This window comes from Hibiscus syriacus, unplaced genomic scaffold, assembly GCF_006381635.1.
Source record: "Hibiscus syriacus cultivar Baekdansim isolate YM2019G1 unplaced genomic scaffold, ASM638163v2 tig00111027_pilon, whole genome shotgun sequence".
In the NCBI taxonomy this organism is placed as follows: Eukaryota; Viridiplantae; Streptophyta; class Magnoliopsida; order Malvales; family Malvaceae; genus Hibiscus; species Hibiscus syriacus.
This window is the reverse complement of record NW_024062960.1, coordinates 414,611-431,862: the sequence shown is the minus strand read 5'-3', so window position 1 is coordinate 431,862 and position 17,252 is coordinate 414,611. Positions and strand designations below refer to the sequence as shown.

At 38.4% G+C, this 17,252-nt stretch overlaps 2 protein-coding genes and 2 pseudogenes across 2 annotated transcripts; 3 read left to right on the top strand and 1 right to left on the bottom strand.

The window, feature by feature from the left end:
• Positions 1-532: 532 nt before the first annotated feature.
• Positions 533-3,890, top strand: LOC120150884 (homeobox protein HAT3.1-like). The gene is made up of 11 exons (XM_039163489.1): positions 533-539; positions 707-873; positions 977-1,215; positions 1,443-1,608; positions 1,732-1,855; positions 1,962-2,074; positions 2,153-2,707; positions 2,910-3,222; positions 3,295-3,398; positions 3,528-3,617; positions 3,752-3,890. Exons 1-11 carry the CDS (start codon positions 533-535, stop codon positions 3,872-3,874), a joined length of 2,001 nt encoding a protein of 666 aa, XP_039019420.1. The 3' UTR covers positions 3,875-3,890.
• Positions 3,891-5,646: 1,756 nt separating this feature from the next.
• LOC120150882 (transcription factor MYB73-like) lies at positions 5,647-6,303 on the bottom strand. Its single transcript, XM_039163488.1, has one exon. It carries the CDS (start codon positions 6,301-6,303, stop codon positions 5,647-5,649), a length of 657 nt encoding a protein of 218 aa, XP_039019419.1.
• Positions 6,304-7,066: 763 nt separating this feature from the next.
• On the top strand, positions 7,067-9,293 carry LOC120150972 (annotated as a pseudogene).
• Positions 9,294-9,397: 104 nt separating this feature from the next.
• On the top strand, positions 9,398-16,542 carry LOC120150881 (annotated as a pseudogene).
• The last annotated feature ends 710 nt before the right edge of the window (positions 16,543-17,252 follow it).

The window sequence follows — 17,252 nt, the reverse complement described above, 5'->3', positions numbered from 1 at the left end:
TCGATTTTGAGTGAGTTTCGTAGAAAATCAATCTTAAGAACAGAAAGAGGCATGTAATATGAACATTTTGATACCAATCTTGTAGTGAAAGACGATCGAAGACAGGCGGTGATTGATTGTCGACGATGGTCGAAATAGTGCAGTGCGAAAAGTAAAATATTTAAAAGTTTACTGAAAAAATTGATACACCTAAAGTATAGTGCCTAAAACGATTTTTTTAGCCTTCAATAGCCTCCTCAAAATAACGCCTTTTTAGCCATACATAGTCACACCAAAAAAATGTTGATTTAGCCATCAATAGCCGCACCAAAACGATATCATTTTGTTCATATGATCTCATAGGGTGAATTGTAACAGTCCAGTGGCAAAATTGAAGTTAAGCAATGTTTAGTGCTATAATTGAAGAAATTGAATGTTCAGTGGTGTAAATGGTTTACTGCCTAAAGTTTAGTAGTATTTGGTGTAGTGTACCCTTTAGTTATTGTAGACTCTGTTGCTTGAGCGAAAGCAACATAAAACATTCTTACCAATTATGATTGGTAAGACTTGTTGTTATTGTTGCTGTCAATTTTTTATTCTGGAAACATAAGGAATATAATGAACCACTAGAGCAGCAACAACATCTTGATTCTCAGTTTACCAAATGGTATAGGAAAAAGTTAATCTTTTAATGTTTTCATTCAAGCAATGTAATTGAATCCTGAAGATATAAACAAGTGTAATTGTGGAAAACATTTGCAATCACCTTCTGAAGGTTCCAATGATGCTATTCAGACAAGTAATACTTCTCTTGTTGACCCTTTAGGATTGCCTCAAGAAATCCTAGCTTTCAACAACCAAAGCTCCATTGTGAAGACATGTCCAAAAATTCTGGTGTGGAACAGTATGAAACACCACTGAAGAATCTGCCAACGCATGGGTAGAAAAACTTCTAAAAATGTAAAGAAAATGAGCCGCTGAGATCTTTGCGAAGCAGTGGCAGGGTTTCGCATTCAAATCGCAAGAGAAATCTAAAGCTACTGAGCCAACCAATAATTTGGCTGATGTTGGTTCTAACAAGAAGCAAAAAAGGAGGAAGAGGAAGAGGGAGGGAAACAAAGAAGTTTCTGATGAATATTCAAGAATCAGGAGGCACCTTAGATATTTATTGAATCGAATAAACTATGAACGAAATCTGATTGATGCATATTCTACAGAAGGTTGGAAAGGGCTGAGGTGTGTTTATTATACGGTTTTATCTTGAACTCATTTGCTGCGATGTTTGTTTATGAGCTAAATTTCGTGACAATCTCACAATGTTTTCATCTCGGTCTCAGATTCAGTATTGTTATAGGTTACTTATAATTGATAAGGGAGGACAAAGCAAAAAACAAAAAAGTTCGAGCATATAAGAAACCTTGTAATTTTCATTTGTTGCTTTCGAATGTTTGTGTAACCTGCAGCATAGAAAAGTTAAAGCCACAGAAGGAGCTTCAACGCGCTGCATCTGAAATTCTTCGACGCAAATTGAAAATTAGAGATTTATTTCAACATGTTGATTCATTATGCGCTGAAGGAAGGCTTCCAGAATCTTTATTTGATTCTGAAGGAGAAATTGACAGTGAGGATGTAGGAAAACCATAGTTAAAAATAAGCATTGTCTATATATACCTAGTTGCTATTTTATCATTGATGATAATAATTTGAGTCTTGGAACTAGAAATGCTTAGACATGAAATCCTATAATTGCAGATATTTTGCGCAAAATGCGGGTCGAAGGACCTCCCTGCCAACAATGATATCATACTATGTGATGGTGCTTGTGACCGAGGATTCCATCAATATTGCTTGCAGCCGCCTTTGCTAAAGGAAGACAGTAATGCTCTTCATTGCCTAGTTTATATTACTAATTTGGCATATTGGGTTTTGAATTGTTTTAATGTTGATAATACGTTACCTTTGCTCCTCTTTCTGTGTTACAGTTCCTCCAGATGATGAGGGTTGGCTATGCCCCGGATGTGATTTCAAAGATGATTGTATTGAATTGGTTAATAAATCTCAGGGAACAAAATTTTCACTCACTGACAGTTGGGAGGTCAATAACAGATTTTTTCTTTCTTTAGTTAGTACTTTTATTTCTTTTATTCCTCACCATGCTCCTTTCTATCAACAGAAAGTCTTTCCAGAGGCAGCACTAGCTGCTGCAGGTGGAGAAAATCAGGATCCTAACTTTGGACTACCTTCAGATGATTCTGATGATAATGATTATAATCCTGATATTTCAGTAAATGACGAGAATGATCAGGGAGATGCGTCAAGTTCTGATGAATCTGATTTCACTTCTGCATCAGAGGAACCGGAAGTACCAGCTAATGCTAATCCTTATTTGGGGCTTCAATCTGAAGATTCGGATGATGATGATTATAATCCCAATGGCTTGAACCATGATAATGTGGCTAAGGCGGAATGTTCGAGTTCTGATTTTACCTCTGATTCTGAGGATCTTGGCACTGTCATAGTAGAAGATGATATTTCTTCTCAGAAAGATGGTGGCCCCATGTCTAATGGTGCTTCTAGAAACTCCAAGGGTCAAAAGAGTAAACTTAGTGGCAAGAAGTCTATGAATAATGAGCTGTTATCAGTAATAGAATCAGCTTCCGGACAAGATGGTGCAACCATATCTGATAAACGAAACATTCAGAGGTTGGACTACAAAAGGCTATATGATGTGAGTATCATTTCTTGGACATGATTCTCTCCCGTCATAAATCAGTTCGGTTTTCTATTTGCATTTAGAGAACTATTCACATAGTTCATCGACTTTTTGCTTGATGGAGTTGTTTCTATTTGGTTTATTTTCTTCTTTTCGTTTACTGTTTCGGTTCTTTCCTTAGTGATTTGCTCATTTTTTTTTTTTTGGCTACATACAGGAGACATATGGCAATGTTCCTTCTAGTTCCAGCGACGATGAGGATTGGAATAATGCCTCGGCACCTAGAAAAAGGAAGAAACATAATGCAGAAGTGGCACAACCGAATGGAAATGCTTCTCTAACTAGTGGTGTCTCGGTTTCCAATGGTTTAAAGCAGAAGCCGGAAGAGACGGAGCATACACCTAGGAGAAACACTCGGAAGAGATCAAATCATAAGGCTACTGATAAAAAGGCTGTCATGCCTGTTTCAAGCGGTAAAAAGGCTGGTTCATCAACCCCTTCAAATGGTAAGGGTACTGCGAAATCACCCAGATGTGCTTGCAGACCTGGTTCAAGGGGTAAACAGGCTGATTTCTCAACACCTTCAAATGGTAAGGGTACAGCGAAATCACCTGCCAAATCACCCGTAGGTGTTTGCAGATCTAGTTCGAGTGGTAAACAGGCTGATTCATCAACATCTAAAAGACTTGGAGAAGCTGTAACTCAGGTAAAAGTGCCTTGGCTTCGATTAATCGGGAACAAGAACAAAAACTTCTGTACGATCGAGCTTTTGTTTGTCAAAAACGTTAGAGATTAATTTGATTATTATTAATTTTGTTGATATCTTGTTTTGCAGGGACTTTATAAATCTTTCAAGCAAAATCAGTACCCAGACCGATCTGTGAAAGAGAGTTTGGCTAAAGAGCTCGGAATTACTGTCCGACAGGTCTTCGCTTTTCTCCACTTGCAGTCCACTAAATGTCATCTTTCTTCAATTATCTCATGCATAAAAGTATCCATCATCGTTTCATTTCGTTCCTGGTTTTTCCGGTTTCTTATATCGGTAGTTCTGTTGTGCAGGTTAGCAAATGGTTCCTAAATGCTCGCTGGTGCTTCAACAATTCAAAAACTGTTCCAGGAAGTTCACTCAAAAAAGTTTCAGGTAATGGTATTACCCCATCGACTCGTCGAAAGAAGAATTGAAATGGGAATGGAGATGGCTAACCATATTGATTTAAGATCCGAAATATTGATTTGAGGTTCAAAAGCACTAAGGGCTATGCTTTATATGAATGCACATCGGAGGCAATGGATTTTGTAATTTACTGACATTCTTCCTGATTTGAAAGAGAACCTTTAAAGAAGAAACTAGTTTCATGTTTCCTCCAAAGTAGGTTGTAGTCAACACTTGAACTTAATTCGAAATTTGAGGTTTAAAGCTCCAATCGAGTTGATTTTAAACTTATTCTCTAGTTTGAGTTGATCATTATTGAGCTCTGAGTAATTTGAGTATATTAATACTTGATTCTAGTAGCTCGTGTCTCATATTTGATATGATATTTATTGTCTAAACTAATGGTTAGTCTAATGATTATTTAATTGATATTCAATTAAAAGTATTTAGAAGTTTAAGACCAATTTAAAATCTCGGTCATAATTGGAGGACTTCAGTTGCAATTAATCCCGCCACTAGTTTCAAACCTTCTCGCCATCCAAATTCAATCTTAAGGTGGAGTTTGGTTCGCTGGAATGTTTATGAGGGAATTAGAATCTGTGAAGGAATTGGAATCTGTCAGGAATTGGAATTTAATTTCATATTTTGTTTGGTTTACAGACATGTCAAATGAATTTGATTTCAGTAATGTAAAATGACAGAATTGCTCTTCTTGTTTTTTTACTTTATTTAAGTTTGTTTTACAACTTACATGTTGTCAAATGAATTTGATTTCAGTAATGTAAAATGACAGAATTGCTCTTCTTGTTTTTTTACTTTATTTAAGTTTGTTTTACAACTTACATGTAGTAATATATTATAAAAAAATTTAAAAAATATTAAATTTTCATTTTATTGATTGATTATTCATTTTAATAAATTATAAAAATCATACTAATAAATATCATAAGTTAAAATTATCGCAACCAAAATATGTTAATAAGTTATCAAAAGATAGAGCAATATTTCGATACATTTTAATCGGAGTATGTTAATTAGTTATCAAAAAATATTTTTATTCAATATATTAATTAGAAACCCGACATCGACACGAAATAATAAAAAATTATTTTTATTCAATAAAAACATTGATTTAATTGAAAAAAATTATATATAGAGGGGTATTATTGTAATTATTCCTAAATATATAAGGTAAAATTATATATTTTTTCGGGTCGTGTCCGTTTTTTCACCCTAAACCCGAACCTGACCCGACCTGAATATCACACTTAAAAAAACCCGACCCGAAATAATAAAAAAAATATTTTTATTCAATAAAAACAATGACTTAATTGAAAAAAATTATATATAGATGGGTATTATTGTAATTATTTCTAAATATATAAGGTAAAATTATATATATTTTCGGGTCGGGTATTTTTCACCCTAAATCCGAACTCGACCAGACCCAAATATCACACTTAAAAAAACCGACCCGCCCGACCAAAATAAAGTTTCACCCGACCCGATCCGAATATATGAATTAGAAACCCGACCCGAAATAATAAAAAAATATTTTTATTCAATATATAAATAAATTACCAAAAGATTGATGAGGATGGTATGGTCAAATTTCAATTCTCTCTTGAATTTCATCCATTCTTGGATAAAATTTACTTTCCCTCATTTGATGGAAGTTGAAGCAATGAGAGATTTTAATTCCCTTATAAAATTTGAACTAAACATGGGAAAGTGATGGAATTGGATTTCAATTCCCACCAATTCCAAGGAATTAATATGTACCAAACGCCACCTGATAGTATTAACCCCAGGAATTCCTCACGTTTTGGCTCTTAACAGAAAACTCAGCCATGTAATCCCTCACTTCTTTTCTGATCATCTCTTGAATTGCCATCTCCACTGTCAGTGCAAGTGTCGTCTCCGTCATCTTCATCCCACCAACTTGATTTTCCGCTAATGGTTGTTCATGTTCATTCTTCTTCCCTGATGAGTTAATGATATTAACATCGAACGATTTGTTCCAGGACCGTCCGAGAGTAAGCTCTGTTGAAACATCAGTGACAACAAAATGTCGATTCGACTTGACAACGTTTGATCCCAAATCGCTCTCTTCAGAACCCGAAGGACTCTCCATTCTCGGAGATTTCGTTGATCGTTTCTTCAGTTCTTGAATTGAATCTCCATCTTCCGCCACCGATAGCTTCCGCTTCAACGTCGAATTCCAATGATTCCTAACTGCATGGGCATGGCCCCCCATGATGATACTGTCTTCCTCCGGTGTGAAAGCGCGATGCTCGACTTTCGATGATAGTTGGTTGCACAATTGTGACCGACGGCAGGAGATCGACCTCGATATCAAAGAACAGTTTCGAGCACTATGTCGTTTCACCAACTTGCGCAATGCTTCATCCTCCTTGGGACTCCATGGTCTTTTGACTCCTTCAAATTCTTGATCCATTGGAGCTTAATAGCAACTGGCTTGAATTCCTATCGGAGATTTCAACGGCCGGTGGCAGGATGGGCGAAGATAAATGAAGAACGAGGCTGGTCCGGTGGTTGAGCTGTTGAAGGCTCGGGTCTTTTAGAGGTAAATAAGTGGATGAGCCGTCGAGGGTTTATAAAGGGAAGAAGTTACGCCGTTACGATAACTAATACAAGTAATAACTAATAAGTACTATAACGTTAACGGTGTAACAATTGGACAACGTTTTACAAGAAACTGCCAGTACGTTGAATTAGTTAGGAGATTTTAAATTTCTAGATTTAGCTTAATTATTAAAATTAAAAAATTAATTTTATCAAGATATTATTTAATTTAATTAAAACATTTAATCTCACCTCCATTAACTGGGTCAACATAACAATAATAGTGAATAATTAAAGAAGGTTTTACTTGTTAGTCAAACAACCTTAAATTAGATCAAATAAATCAGTTTTTGACATCATAAAAGAGGTGTAAATAAATAAATTTCGTATTTCATAAAATTAAATTTATCTATTTTATGAAAGAAAAGAAGGTTCATTATAAAAAGTTATAAATATTAATATAAAATTATTTTTTAAATATTTTTTTAAATAATAGTACAATAAATCATAAGAATTTAAATAATTAATAACCGTATGATTCTCTGTTCTCTCATTTCCTCTTCACTGTCTGCCTGCTTCTTCTTCTTCATCACTGTCCAATAAAATTTCTTCGAATTTCACCTCGCCGTACAACAATGGCGTCTTTGAAAACCCCAACGCTTTCTCTTTCCTCTAAATCACACCTCCGATCTTCTCTTCCCGCCACCTTCCCTAACAACCTCCGTTTTTCCAGCTCCCAACCGCAAAGCCACCGCTTTTTTATTGTCGCCGCCGCCCCCGCTTCGTCATCACCCGGTTCGTCCTCCAAGAAGCCAAACGTACGCAGCCCTGCTCCCGCTTCATCATCATCCGGTTCGACCTCCAAGAAGCCAACCGTACTCGTCGCCGAGAAGCTCGGCGAGGCTGGTTTAGCGTTGCTTAGACATCACACTAACGTCGACTGCTCTTATAAACTCTCTCCTGAGGAACTCAGAGCCAAGATCGCACATTGCGACGCCTTGATCGTCCGCAGTGCCACCAAAGTCAACCGCGCGATTTTCGAATCTTCTGGCGGGAAATTGAAGGTCGTTGGGAGAGCTGGCGTTGGGATTGATAATGTCGATCTGGCTGCCGCCACCGAGCACGGTTGTTTGGTCGTCAATGCTCCCACGGCTAAAACGGTCGCGGCGGCGGAGCACGGAATCGCAGTTTTGGTTGCCATAGCTCGTAATGTGGTTCAGGCTGATGCTTCCGTCAAATCCGATGAATAACTATCATCTGCAATAAAATACGATTTATTAGAACATAAAGTGTGATCGCAATCTATCTGTAATTTAAAAATATAATTATTTATATAAAAATATTACATCGTAATATTTACAATATTTGCAACCGCGATATAATATTTGTAATAATTAAATCGAATTCTCATACGTTATACTTCGTTATGATATAGGAAAGCGGCAAAGGAGCAAGTACGTTGGTGTATCCCTTGTTGGAAAAACACTTGCCATATTAGGTTTCGGAAAGGTTGGATCAGAAGTAGCTCGGCGAGCCAAGGGACTCGGGATGCATGTTATTGCACATGATCCTTATGCCCCGGCAGATCGTGCTCGTGTTATCGGTGTTGAGCTAGTCGGCTTGAAGGAAGCCATAACGACGGCAAATTTCATCTCTTTGCACGTGCCACTTACTCCCGCTACTTCTAAGATGCTCAATGCCGAGGCATTTTCTAAGATGAAGAAAGGTGTTCGTATTGTCAACGTTGCTCGTGGGGGAGTGATCGACGAAGACGCTCTTTGGAGGGCATTGAACGGCGGGATCGTAGCTCAGGCTGCTCAGGACGTTTTCAGTGAGGAGCCACCCAGTAAGGACAACAAGTTGGTGCAACATGAGAAGGTTACCGTCACACCACATCTAGGTGCTAGCACGATGGAGGCTCAGGTAGGGTGATTGTTCGGTCGGTGTATCCGAATTTTGTTTGTTTCCAAATGCTGAATGAAGCATCGGTATGTCTTTGTAGGAAGGAGTGGCTATCGAAATCGCGGAAGCTGTTGTTGGTGCCTTGAAAGGGGAACTTGCTGCAACTGCTGTCAATGCACCAATGGTTCCTGCCAAGATACAACGACTTTTGTCACATTCCATTCGATATAAACTTCTGATTCCCATCTTTATGTTCGATTCATTCACGATTTCCGCTTCAGGTTAGCTATTCTTCCCTCGCAGGTTCTAAACGAGTTGAAACCGTACATCGAACTTGCCGAGAAACTTGGGAGGCTGGCTGTCCAATTGGTTGCAGGTGGTCGTGGTGTTAAAACTGTGAAAGTGTCATATGCTTCCTCCAGAGCTGAACTCGATACGAGGTTGCTTCGTGCGATGATCACCAAGGGTATACTTGAGCCTATTTGCAATATTTTCGTGAACTTGGTCAATGCCGATTACACAGCAAAACAGAGAGGCCTAAAGATCACTGAGGAATGCATCTATTTAGATGGTTCACCTGAGTGTCCACTTGAGTCCATTAAAGTTCAGATCACCAACGTGGAATCGAAATTCGCCAGCTCCAACTCATTGACTGGCGAGATCAGAGTTGAAGGAAGGGTGAAGGACGGAATTCCGTGTTTGACAAAGGTAGGGTCATTCGGAGTTGATGTGAGCTTGGAAGGTAGTGTCATACTTTGCTAGCAGGTTGATCAACCGGGTATGATTGGTAAGGTATTTTGGGCGAGGAGAACGTAAATGTGAGCTTCATGATAGTTGGGAGGATTGCTCTGAGGACGCAAGCCGTGATGGCCATCGGAGTCGACGAGCAACTGAGGAAAGAATCGTTGAAGAGGATTGGTGAAGTCTGCCATTGAAGAGATTGTTTTCCCTAAGTTGTAGCATTGCTGCATTAGTATCACCGTCTCCTTTGTCAAAATTGTTGACTTCCGCCGCCATGGTGTGACGGTAACCTGAGATGTGATGTGACAACAAGTTGGTGCAACATGAGAAGTAACGCCTTCATGGCCAACGCCCTCCGCCGCGTGACGATCGCTGAGGTCCCAACCATCGTAATCGACCATGTAGAAATCAAAGTCAACTCGTCCGTCCTCAACGACGAGTTCATCGCGCATCAACTCGGCCTCATTCCTCTCACCAGTGAGCGCGCCGCACCATGTCCATGTGATTCTCCCATGACTGTGACGCCTGCGACGGTGACGGCCAGTGTGAGTTCTGCTCCGTCGAGTTCCATCTTCGTGCGAAATGCATGAGCGATCAAACACTCGATGTCACTAGCAACGATCTCTACAGCTCTGATCATACGGTTGTTCCCGTCAATTTCATCGATTCTGGTGGCTACGATTCTTCTGAGCAAAGGTATTTGGGGTTAAAATTTGCAAAGTGTAACTAATTTAGGGGGATGACCGCTGGTTGAATGTATGCATTATGATTTTTTTTTTTTTAATTCGAATTGCATTCCGCGTTAATATCTGAATATGAATTGATTAGATTATCCACTGGATATTTAAATCTGCTAAAAATTGGCATTTAGTACGCTAGTAAACTTCTTTAAAAAGTGGTGAGAATGTATAGTGCGGATTCGGATATTTGCAATATTCTGACTTTGTTCTTTGCATATTTGGATATCGTGGATTCAAATAATATTTGTATTTGAATATTATAATTACTATCTACTGTAAATTTAGGACAAATGCATATATTATTCTCGGAAATTCATTATCAAAATCCATTTTATTTTGTTGAATGGTGATTCAAATTCGGCTATCATTATCCAAATCTACTTTAAGTAATTTAAATTGCATAGCCTTTCTAGCGTTACTTGATTATAAAAGTAATTGTTACTTTCAGGGGGATTATCATTGTGAAACTGCGGCGAGGGCAAGAGTTGAGGGTGAGGGCAATTGCAAGGAAAGGGATAGGAAAAGATCATGCAAAAATGGTCACCGGCTGCAACTATGACTTTCATGTATGAACCTGAGATCCATTTCAATGAGGATATGATGGATACCTTGACACTTGGGGAGAAGCAAAACTTTGTCGAGAGTAGTCCTACTAGAGTATTTGACATTGATCCTAATACCCAACAGGTTCTCCTTCTCTTGCTACGTCATTATATTATCAAACTAGGTTATAGATTGTTAAAGAAATAGTTCGGGTAGTAGAATTACTGTCTACATCATTGAGGTCCTTGCCAAGTTCCTAATGTGCATGAGTTGACACATTTATCTAAATATGTTTCTTATAGAACCTCTGTTGAAAATTCAATATTAGCCTAAATAAGTTCACACCTAAATTAATTTGATGTCATTGCTTACATCAATTTAGTTTTGATGTCATTGCTTACATCAATTTAGTTAGGTGAAAATTAAGTATTTTTCTCATGTTTTAATTTCAATGGTTTAGATTATTTAGTGCTTATTTTAATGAGTGGTTTAGATTATTTCTTGTAACCTATAAATACCCTACTTGTATTTGAGTTTTATCATCCAACAATCAAAGCTTAATTATAAGCATTTGAAAGCTTTCTTAAGAGTTCTTCCTTTTTGCAATTTTGTGAGATTATTCTAAAGAGTTTTTTTTTCTTCTCGATCAATTAGAGTTTTTACTCTATTTTGATTCAACAATTGGTATCCGAGCCACGTTTTTAAGGTCTCTTGAAATTCTGAGTATGCTCTGTGGCTGCAGTTTTTAACTGATCTTCCACATCAGAAAATATTTCTTGAGTTATTGTCGGGGTTATTACAAACCTTGTAGAGCTTCTTTGTGTTTAGAGTAATTTAGTACTCTGCACGTTTGTTACTCAAGCTTGTTCGGTGTAGTCAAAAGCCTTGCCGGTAAGATAGGTGATCTTCAAGTAGTTGGAGGGATCAAGAAGCTCAACAACAAAAACTACAACACGTGGGCAACATGTATGGAGTCATACTTACAAGGTCAAGACCTTTGGGAGGTTGTCGGTGGTGGTAAAGTTACACAACCGGCGACAGAAGATGCCAATGGAATCTTACGAAAGTGGAAAATTAAAGCAGGCAAAGCAATGTTTGCTTTAAAGACCACAATTGAAGAAGAAATGTTAGAGCACATTCGGGATGCTAAAACACCAAAGGAAGCATGGGACACTTTTGTTACACTCTTTTCGAAGAGGAACGATACAAAATTGCAACTTCTCGAGAATGAACTTCTATCAATGGCGCAACGCGACATGGCGGTTGCCCAATACTTTCACAAGGTGAAGTCGATATGTCACGAAATTTCATAATTAGATCCGACAGCTGCTATTGGGGAAGCTAGGATAAAAAGAATAATTGTCCATGGTTTGAGACCCGAATATCGAGGGTTTGTTGCCGCTGTACAGGGATAGCCGACACAGCCATCGCTTGTTGAGTTCAAAAATTTGCTTGCAGGTCAAGAAGCCATGGCCAAGCAAATGGGAGGAGTCTCGCTGAAGGGTGAAGAGGAAGCGCTCTACACCAGCAAAAGCAGAGGCACTTTTCAGCGGTATACTGGCAGTGGATCTAAAAAAGATGGTGACAAGGTGAAAAATTACCAAGGAAATAGAGGCCCTCATTCAGGGGGAGCATCCAAGAATCGCGGTAATAGTAGAAAGTTCGATGGCAAGTGTTATAACTGCGGGAAGATGGGTCACATGGCAAAAGACTGTTGGACCAAGAAAAAGCCTGTTGAAAGTAATACTGCTACTTCTTGTTCGAAGGAGAATAGTGAAGATGGTTGGGATGCTGAAGCGTTATTTGCTACGGAGGAAGAAGAATTAGCTCTCACGGTAACAACACCAGAACGGATTGACTACAAGAATGATTGGATCGTAGATTCTGGCAGCTCAAATCATATGACGGGTGACAAACAGAAGTTACAAAACATGTCTGAGTATAATGGAGGTCGTGCGGTGGTGACAGCTGACAACTCAAGGTTACCAATAACTCACTTCGGTAAGACAATAGTTACGCCTCGATATAATACTAACCAGGTGCAACTCCAAGATGTTTACCATGTCCCAGGAATGAAGAAAAATTTGCTATATGTGGCTCAACTAACATCATCAGGCCATTAAGTCTTATTTGGTCCCCAAGACGTGAAGGTTTATCATGACGTCAAAATCTCAGAAACACCAACAATGGAGGGACGACGTTTGGAATCAATTTACGTGATGTCAGCAGAGTCTGCATATGTAGATAGGACAAGGAAAAATGAGACATCAGATCTATGGCACATGCGGTTAGGTCACGTTAGCTATTCCAAGCTAAGTGTGATGGTGAAAAAGTCGATGCTTAAGGGGCTTCCTCAACTAGACGTGAGAACAGACACGGTCTGTGCGGGATGCCAGTATGGTAAAGCACACCAATTGCCATATGACGAGTCGAAGTTTAAAGCAAAAGAATCGTTGGAGTTGGTTTACTCTGATGTGTTCGGACCGGTTAAGGAACAATCAATTAGCGGTATGCGGTACATGGTAACATTCATTGATGACTTCTCCAGGTATGTGTGGGTTTTCTTTATGAAAGAAAAATCTGATACTTTCTCAAAGTTTAAAGAGTTCAGAGACTCAGCTGAAGGAGAAGTGGGAAAGAAGATATGTTGCTTGCGCACAGACAACGGAGGAGAATATAGATCAAACGAGTTCTCTCAATACCTAAGGGAATGCCGAATACGTCATCAGTACACTTGTGCCAACACGCCACAACATAATGGTGTAGCGGAAATAAAAAACCGGCATCTTGCAGAAATTTGTCGAAGTATGCTAAATGCAAAGAATGTACCTGGAAGGTTTTGGGCTGAAGCAATGAGGACTACAGCCTTTGTGATCAACAGACTTTCTCAACCAAGGTTAGGATTTGTTTCACCCTTTAAGAAACTATGGAACATAAAACCTACAGTTAGCTACTTTTGAGTATTTGGTTTTGTATGTTATGTGTTTGTTCCTGATCATTTACGGAGCAAATTTGACAAGAAAGCTGTTAGATGTATCTTTGTGGGATATGACAGCCAGAAAAAGGGGTGGAAATATTGTGATCCAATTAGTGGAAGATGCTACACGTCACGAAATGTGGTATTTGATGAAGCATCTTCTTGGTGGTCCTCAGAGAAGGAGGTGTTGCCAGATTCGAGAGAATTTGGAGACAAGCTACAACAAAAGATGGGGGAGCATGTTGTTCAACTCTAAATAAGTTCAGATGAATCAAAAAATCCAAATGACAATGATGTCGAACAAAGAGTGACTCAGAATCCTTGGCAAACTGGCGTGTATCAACAACCAAACGAAGAAGGTGGGCCTAGTGAAACAGAAGAATCAATTCCACAATCTCAACTCCGAAGGTCAACAAGAATACGAAGGCTAAATCCCAAATATGCCAATGCAGCCAAAATTGAAGAAGCAACGGAGCCTGAGACGTTTGAAGAAGCATCGAAGAGTTTTGAGTGGATGAAAGCTATGAAAGAAGAGATCGATGCACTTCAGCAAAATCAAACTTGGGATATTGTACCAAAGATAAAAGATGTGAAACCCATATCTTGCAAATGGGTTTACAAGATAAAGCGCCGTCCAGATGGGTCAATCGAGAGGTACAAAGCGCGATTGGTAGCTCGTGGTTTCTCTCAATAGTATGGACTAGACTATGATAAAACATTTAGTCCAGTGGCGAAACTTACAACCGTACGAGTCTTACTTGCACTTGCAGCCAACAAAGACTGGAACTTGTGGCAGATGGATGTGAAAAATACTTTTCTTCATGGAGAACTAGATCGAGAGATCTACATGACCCAACCAATGGGTTTTCAGAGTCAAGATCATCCTGATATGTGTGTAAGAGGCGAAAAGCACTCTACGGATTGAAACAAGCACCTAGGGCGTGGTATGGTAAGATTGCTGAATTTCTAACGAAAAGTGGTTATTCAGTAACACCTGTAGATTCTAGCTTGTTTGTCAAAGCCAATGAAGGTAAGCTAGCTATCATGCTAGTGTACGTGGATGACTTAATCATAACCGGTGATGATGAGGTAGAAATTCTTCAGACGAAGAAGAATTTATCAGTTCGTTTCCAGATGAAGGAACTTGGACAACTTAAGCACTTCCTTGGTCTAGAGGTTGATCGCACACACGAAGGAATATTTCTATGTCAACAGAAATATGCTAAAGATTTGTTGAAGATGTTTGGAATGCTCGAATGCAAGTCAACTTCAACGCCAATGGAACCAAATATCAAAATGTGTGCATATGAAGGAAAAGATTTGGAAGATGCAACAATGTATCGACAATTGGTAGGTAGTCTGATCTACTTAACCTTGACCCGACCTGACATTTCTTATGCAGTTGGTGTGATGAGTCGGTATATGCAAAATCCAAAGAAGCCTCATTTGGAAGCAGTTCGACGAATACTGATATATGTGAAGAATACAATTGACTATGGTCTTTTGTACAAGAAAGGTGAAGACTGCAAGTTAGTTGGTTATTGTGATGCTGATTATGCATGAGATCATGACACCAGGAGATCAACAACTGGATATGTGTTTAAGCTTGGCTCTGAAACAATTTCTTGGTGTAGCAAAAGACAACCAACATTATCATTATCAACCACTGAAGCTGAGTATCGAGCAACAACAATGGCAGCTCAAGAGAGTACATGGTTGATACAGTTGATGAATAATCTACATCAACCAGTAGATTATGCAATTTCGTTGTATTGTGACAACCAATCGACAATTCGGCTAGCGGAGAATCCTGTCTTTCATGCAACAACTAAACATGTGGAAGTACATTACCACTTTGTTAGGGAAAAAGTTTTGCAAGAAGAGATTGAGATGAGGCAAATCAAGACAGATGAGCAAATTGCTGACTTGTTTACAAAAAGCTTGAGTGTTGGAAAGTTTGAACATTTCCGTCGTCAGCATGGCGTGATTCAAAGAATGGAAGCTAACATTGAGGGGGTGTTGAAAATTCAATATTAGCCTAAATAAGTTCACACCTAAATTAATTTGATGTCATTGCTTACATCAATTTAGTTTTGATGTCATTGCTTACATCAATTTAGTTAGGTGAAAATTAAGTATTTTTCTCATGTTTTAATTTCAATGGTTTAGATTATTTAGTGCTTATTTTAATGAGTGGTTTAGATTGTTTCTTGTAACCTATAAATACCCTACTTGTATTTGAGTTTTATCATCCAACAATCAAAGCTTAATTATAAGCATTTGAAAGCTTTCTTAAGAGTTCTTCCTTTTTGCAATTTTGTGAGATTATTCTAAAGAGTTTTTTTTATTCTCGATCAATTATAGTTTTTACTCTATTTTGATTCAACAACCTCCTATGATGTAACTTTAATTTTTCGGTTGTGAAGATGTTAATGGAAGTTGAGCTTTGGATTAGGATTTTGGATTGGGGTTTGTGCCTTTACCATCCTGTTCTAATCTCATATGCTAGCAACTAAGCTGACAAATCATATTGACTTATTTGCGTGTACCCTTTGTTCAAATGAGTCCCCTTGTGCTAATATGGTCGCGTTGAAAATCAAATTTTTCTTGTTTCCATTAGAGTTCTCCAATTATACAAAAGAAGCATTAGGAAATAGTTATTCAGATGAGATTACAATCGTCAAATTTTCTGTTTGATGGCTATTCTAAGGTTATTCGATTTCACTGCTGCTGCTAACTTTAATTTGTGTGTGCTTTTCTTGGTTGAAAACAGGTTGTGGTGGTTGATCCAGAGGCATATACCTACGATGATGAAGTGCTAAAGAAAGCTAAAGATATGGGCAAGCCGGGCCTCGTGGAGATATATGCCAAAGAAGACAGTTTCATTTTTACCATTGAATCCACTGGTGCTGTCAATGCTTCTCAGCTGGTTCTCAATGCCATAGAAATCCTTAAACAGAAGCTCGATGCAGTTCGCCTGTCCGAGGATACTGTGGAAGCTGATGACCAGTTTGGTGAACTAGGTGCCCACATGCGAGGAGGTTGATCCGCTTATAAAAAAGAAACGATGGCTTTCGGAGAAGGCATGTTTTTTATGTTACCGGCAGCATCTCATTTTGATAACTCTTCAGATCTTTAGGTACAAAGTTGACTACTTTTGTTTCTCCTCGAATTCTTAATTTAAAAGCCCTTGAAGCCATGGATTGGCCGCGTGTTTTTAACCGGATGAAGTGTGTGAATGGCATCTTGGCTTCCACCTCAAGTGTCTATTGCCCAACTGTTTTATGTCGATATAATGTTTCACTTTTGATATTGCGAAAGTTTTTGTTACGTTCTTTGCCATTCCAAATGTTAATATCGGAGGGGAAAACAATTCCGAATTGTCACGTGTATAGGCCTTGACTCCAATCGTTCAACGACGGAAAATATACAAGTTATATTTAAACGCTTACAAAATTAATATCTAACAAATGCATTATTTGTTAGTAACCAAAGTAAATTATATCATAATTCTAACTATGATATTTTTGTAAGGTATAACTTCAATAAATGTAGAGAATGGAGAAGATTGATGGTATAATTGTTGTAAGGTCCCTCATGGGGATATTATAGTTGGAAGGTTTAATGAAGTTCCTTAACTCGGAGGACATGGTCCTAATGAAGGGAACCAAGCAAGTTGTGATGAACAGCTTGCATCATTCATCCATGGCTTTTGGCTTCATTATTTCATGTCAGTTATATTTTGTATTTAGACAGGCTCGTTTATTACCCCCAACCACCACCTGTTTTGTTCCTCAGCTTTTTCTTTTCTTAAATCACTAACTTCTGAACGTAATTATTATAGTTTATGATTCGTATTTTTCTTGTTAGATTTTTTCACATAAATCTATATGTTTTCCCCCTATTATTTTGTCATCG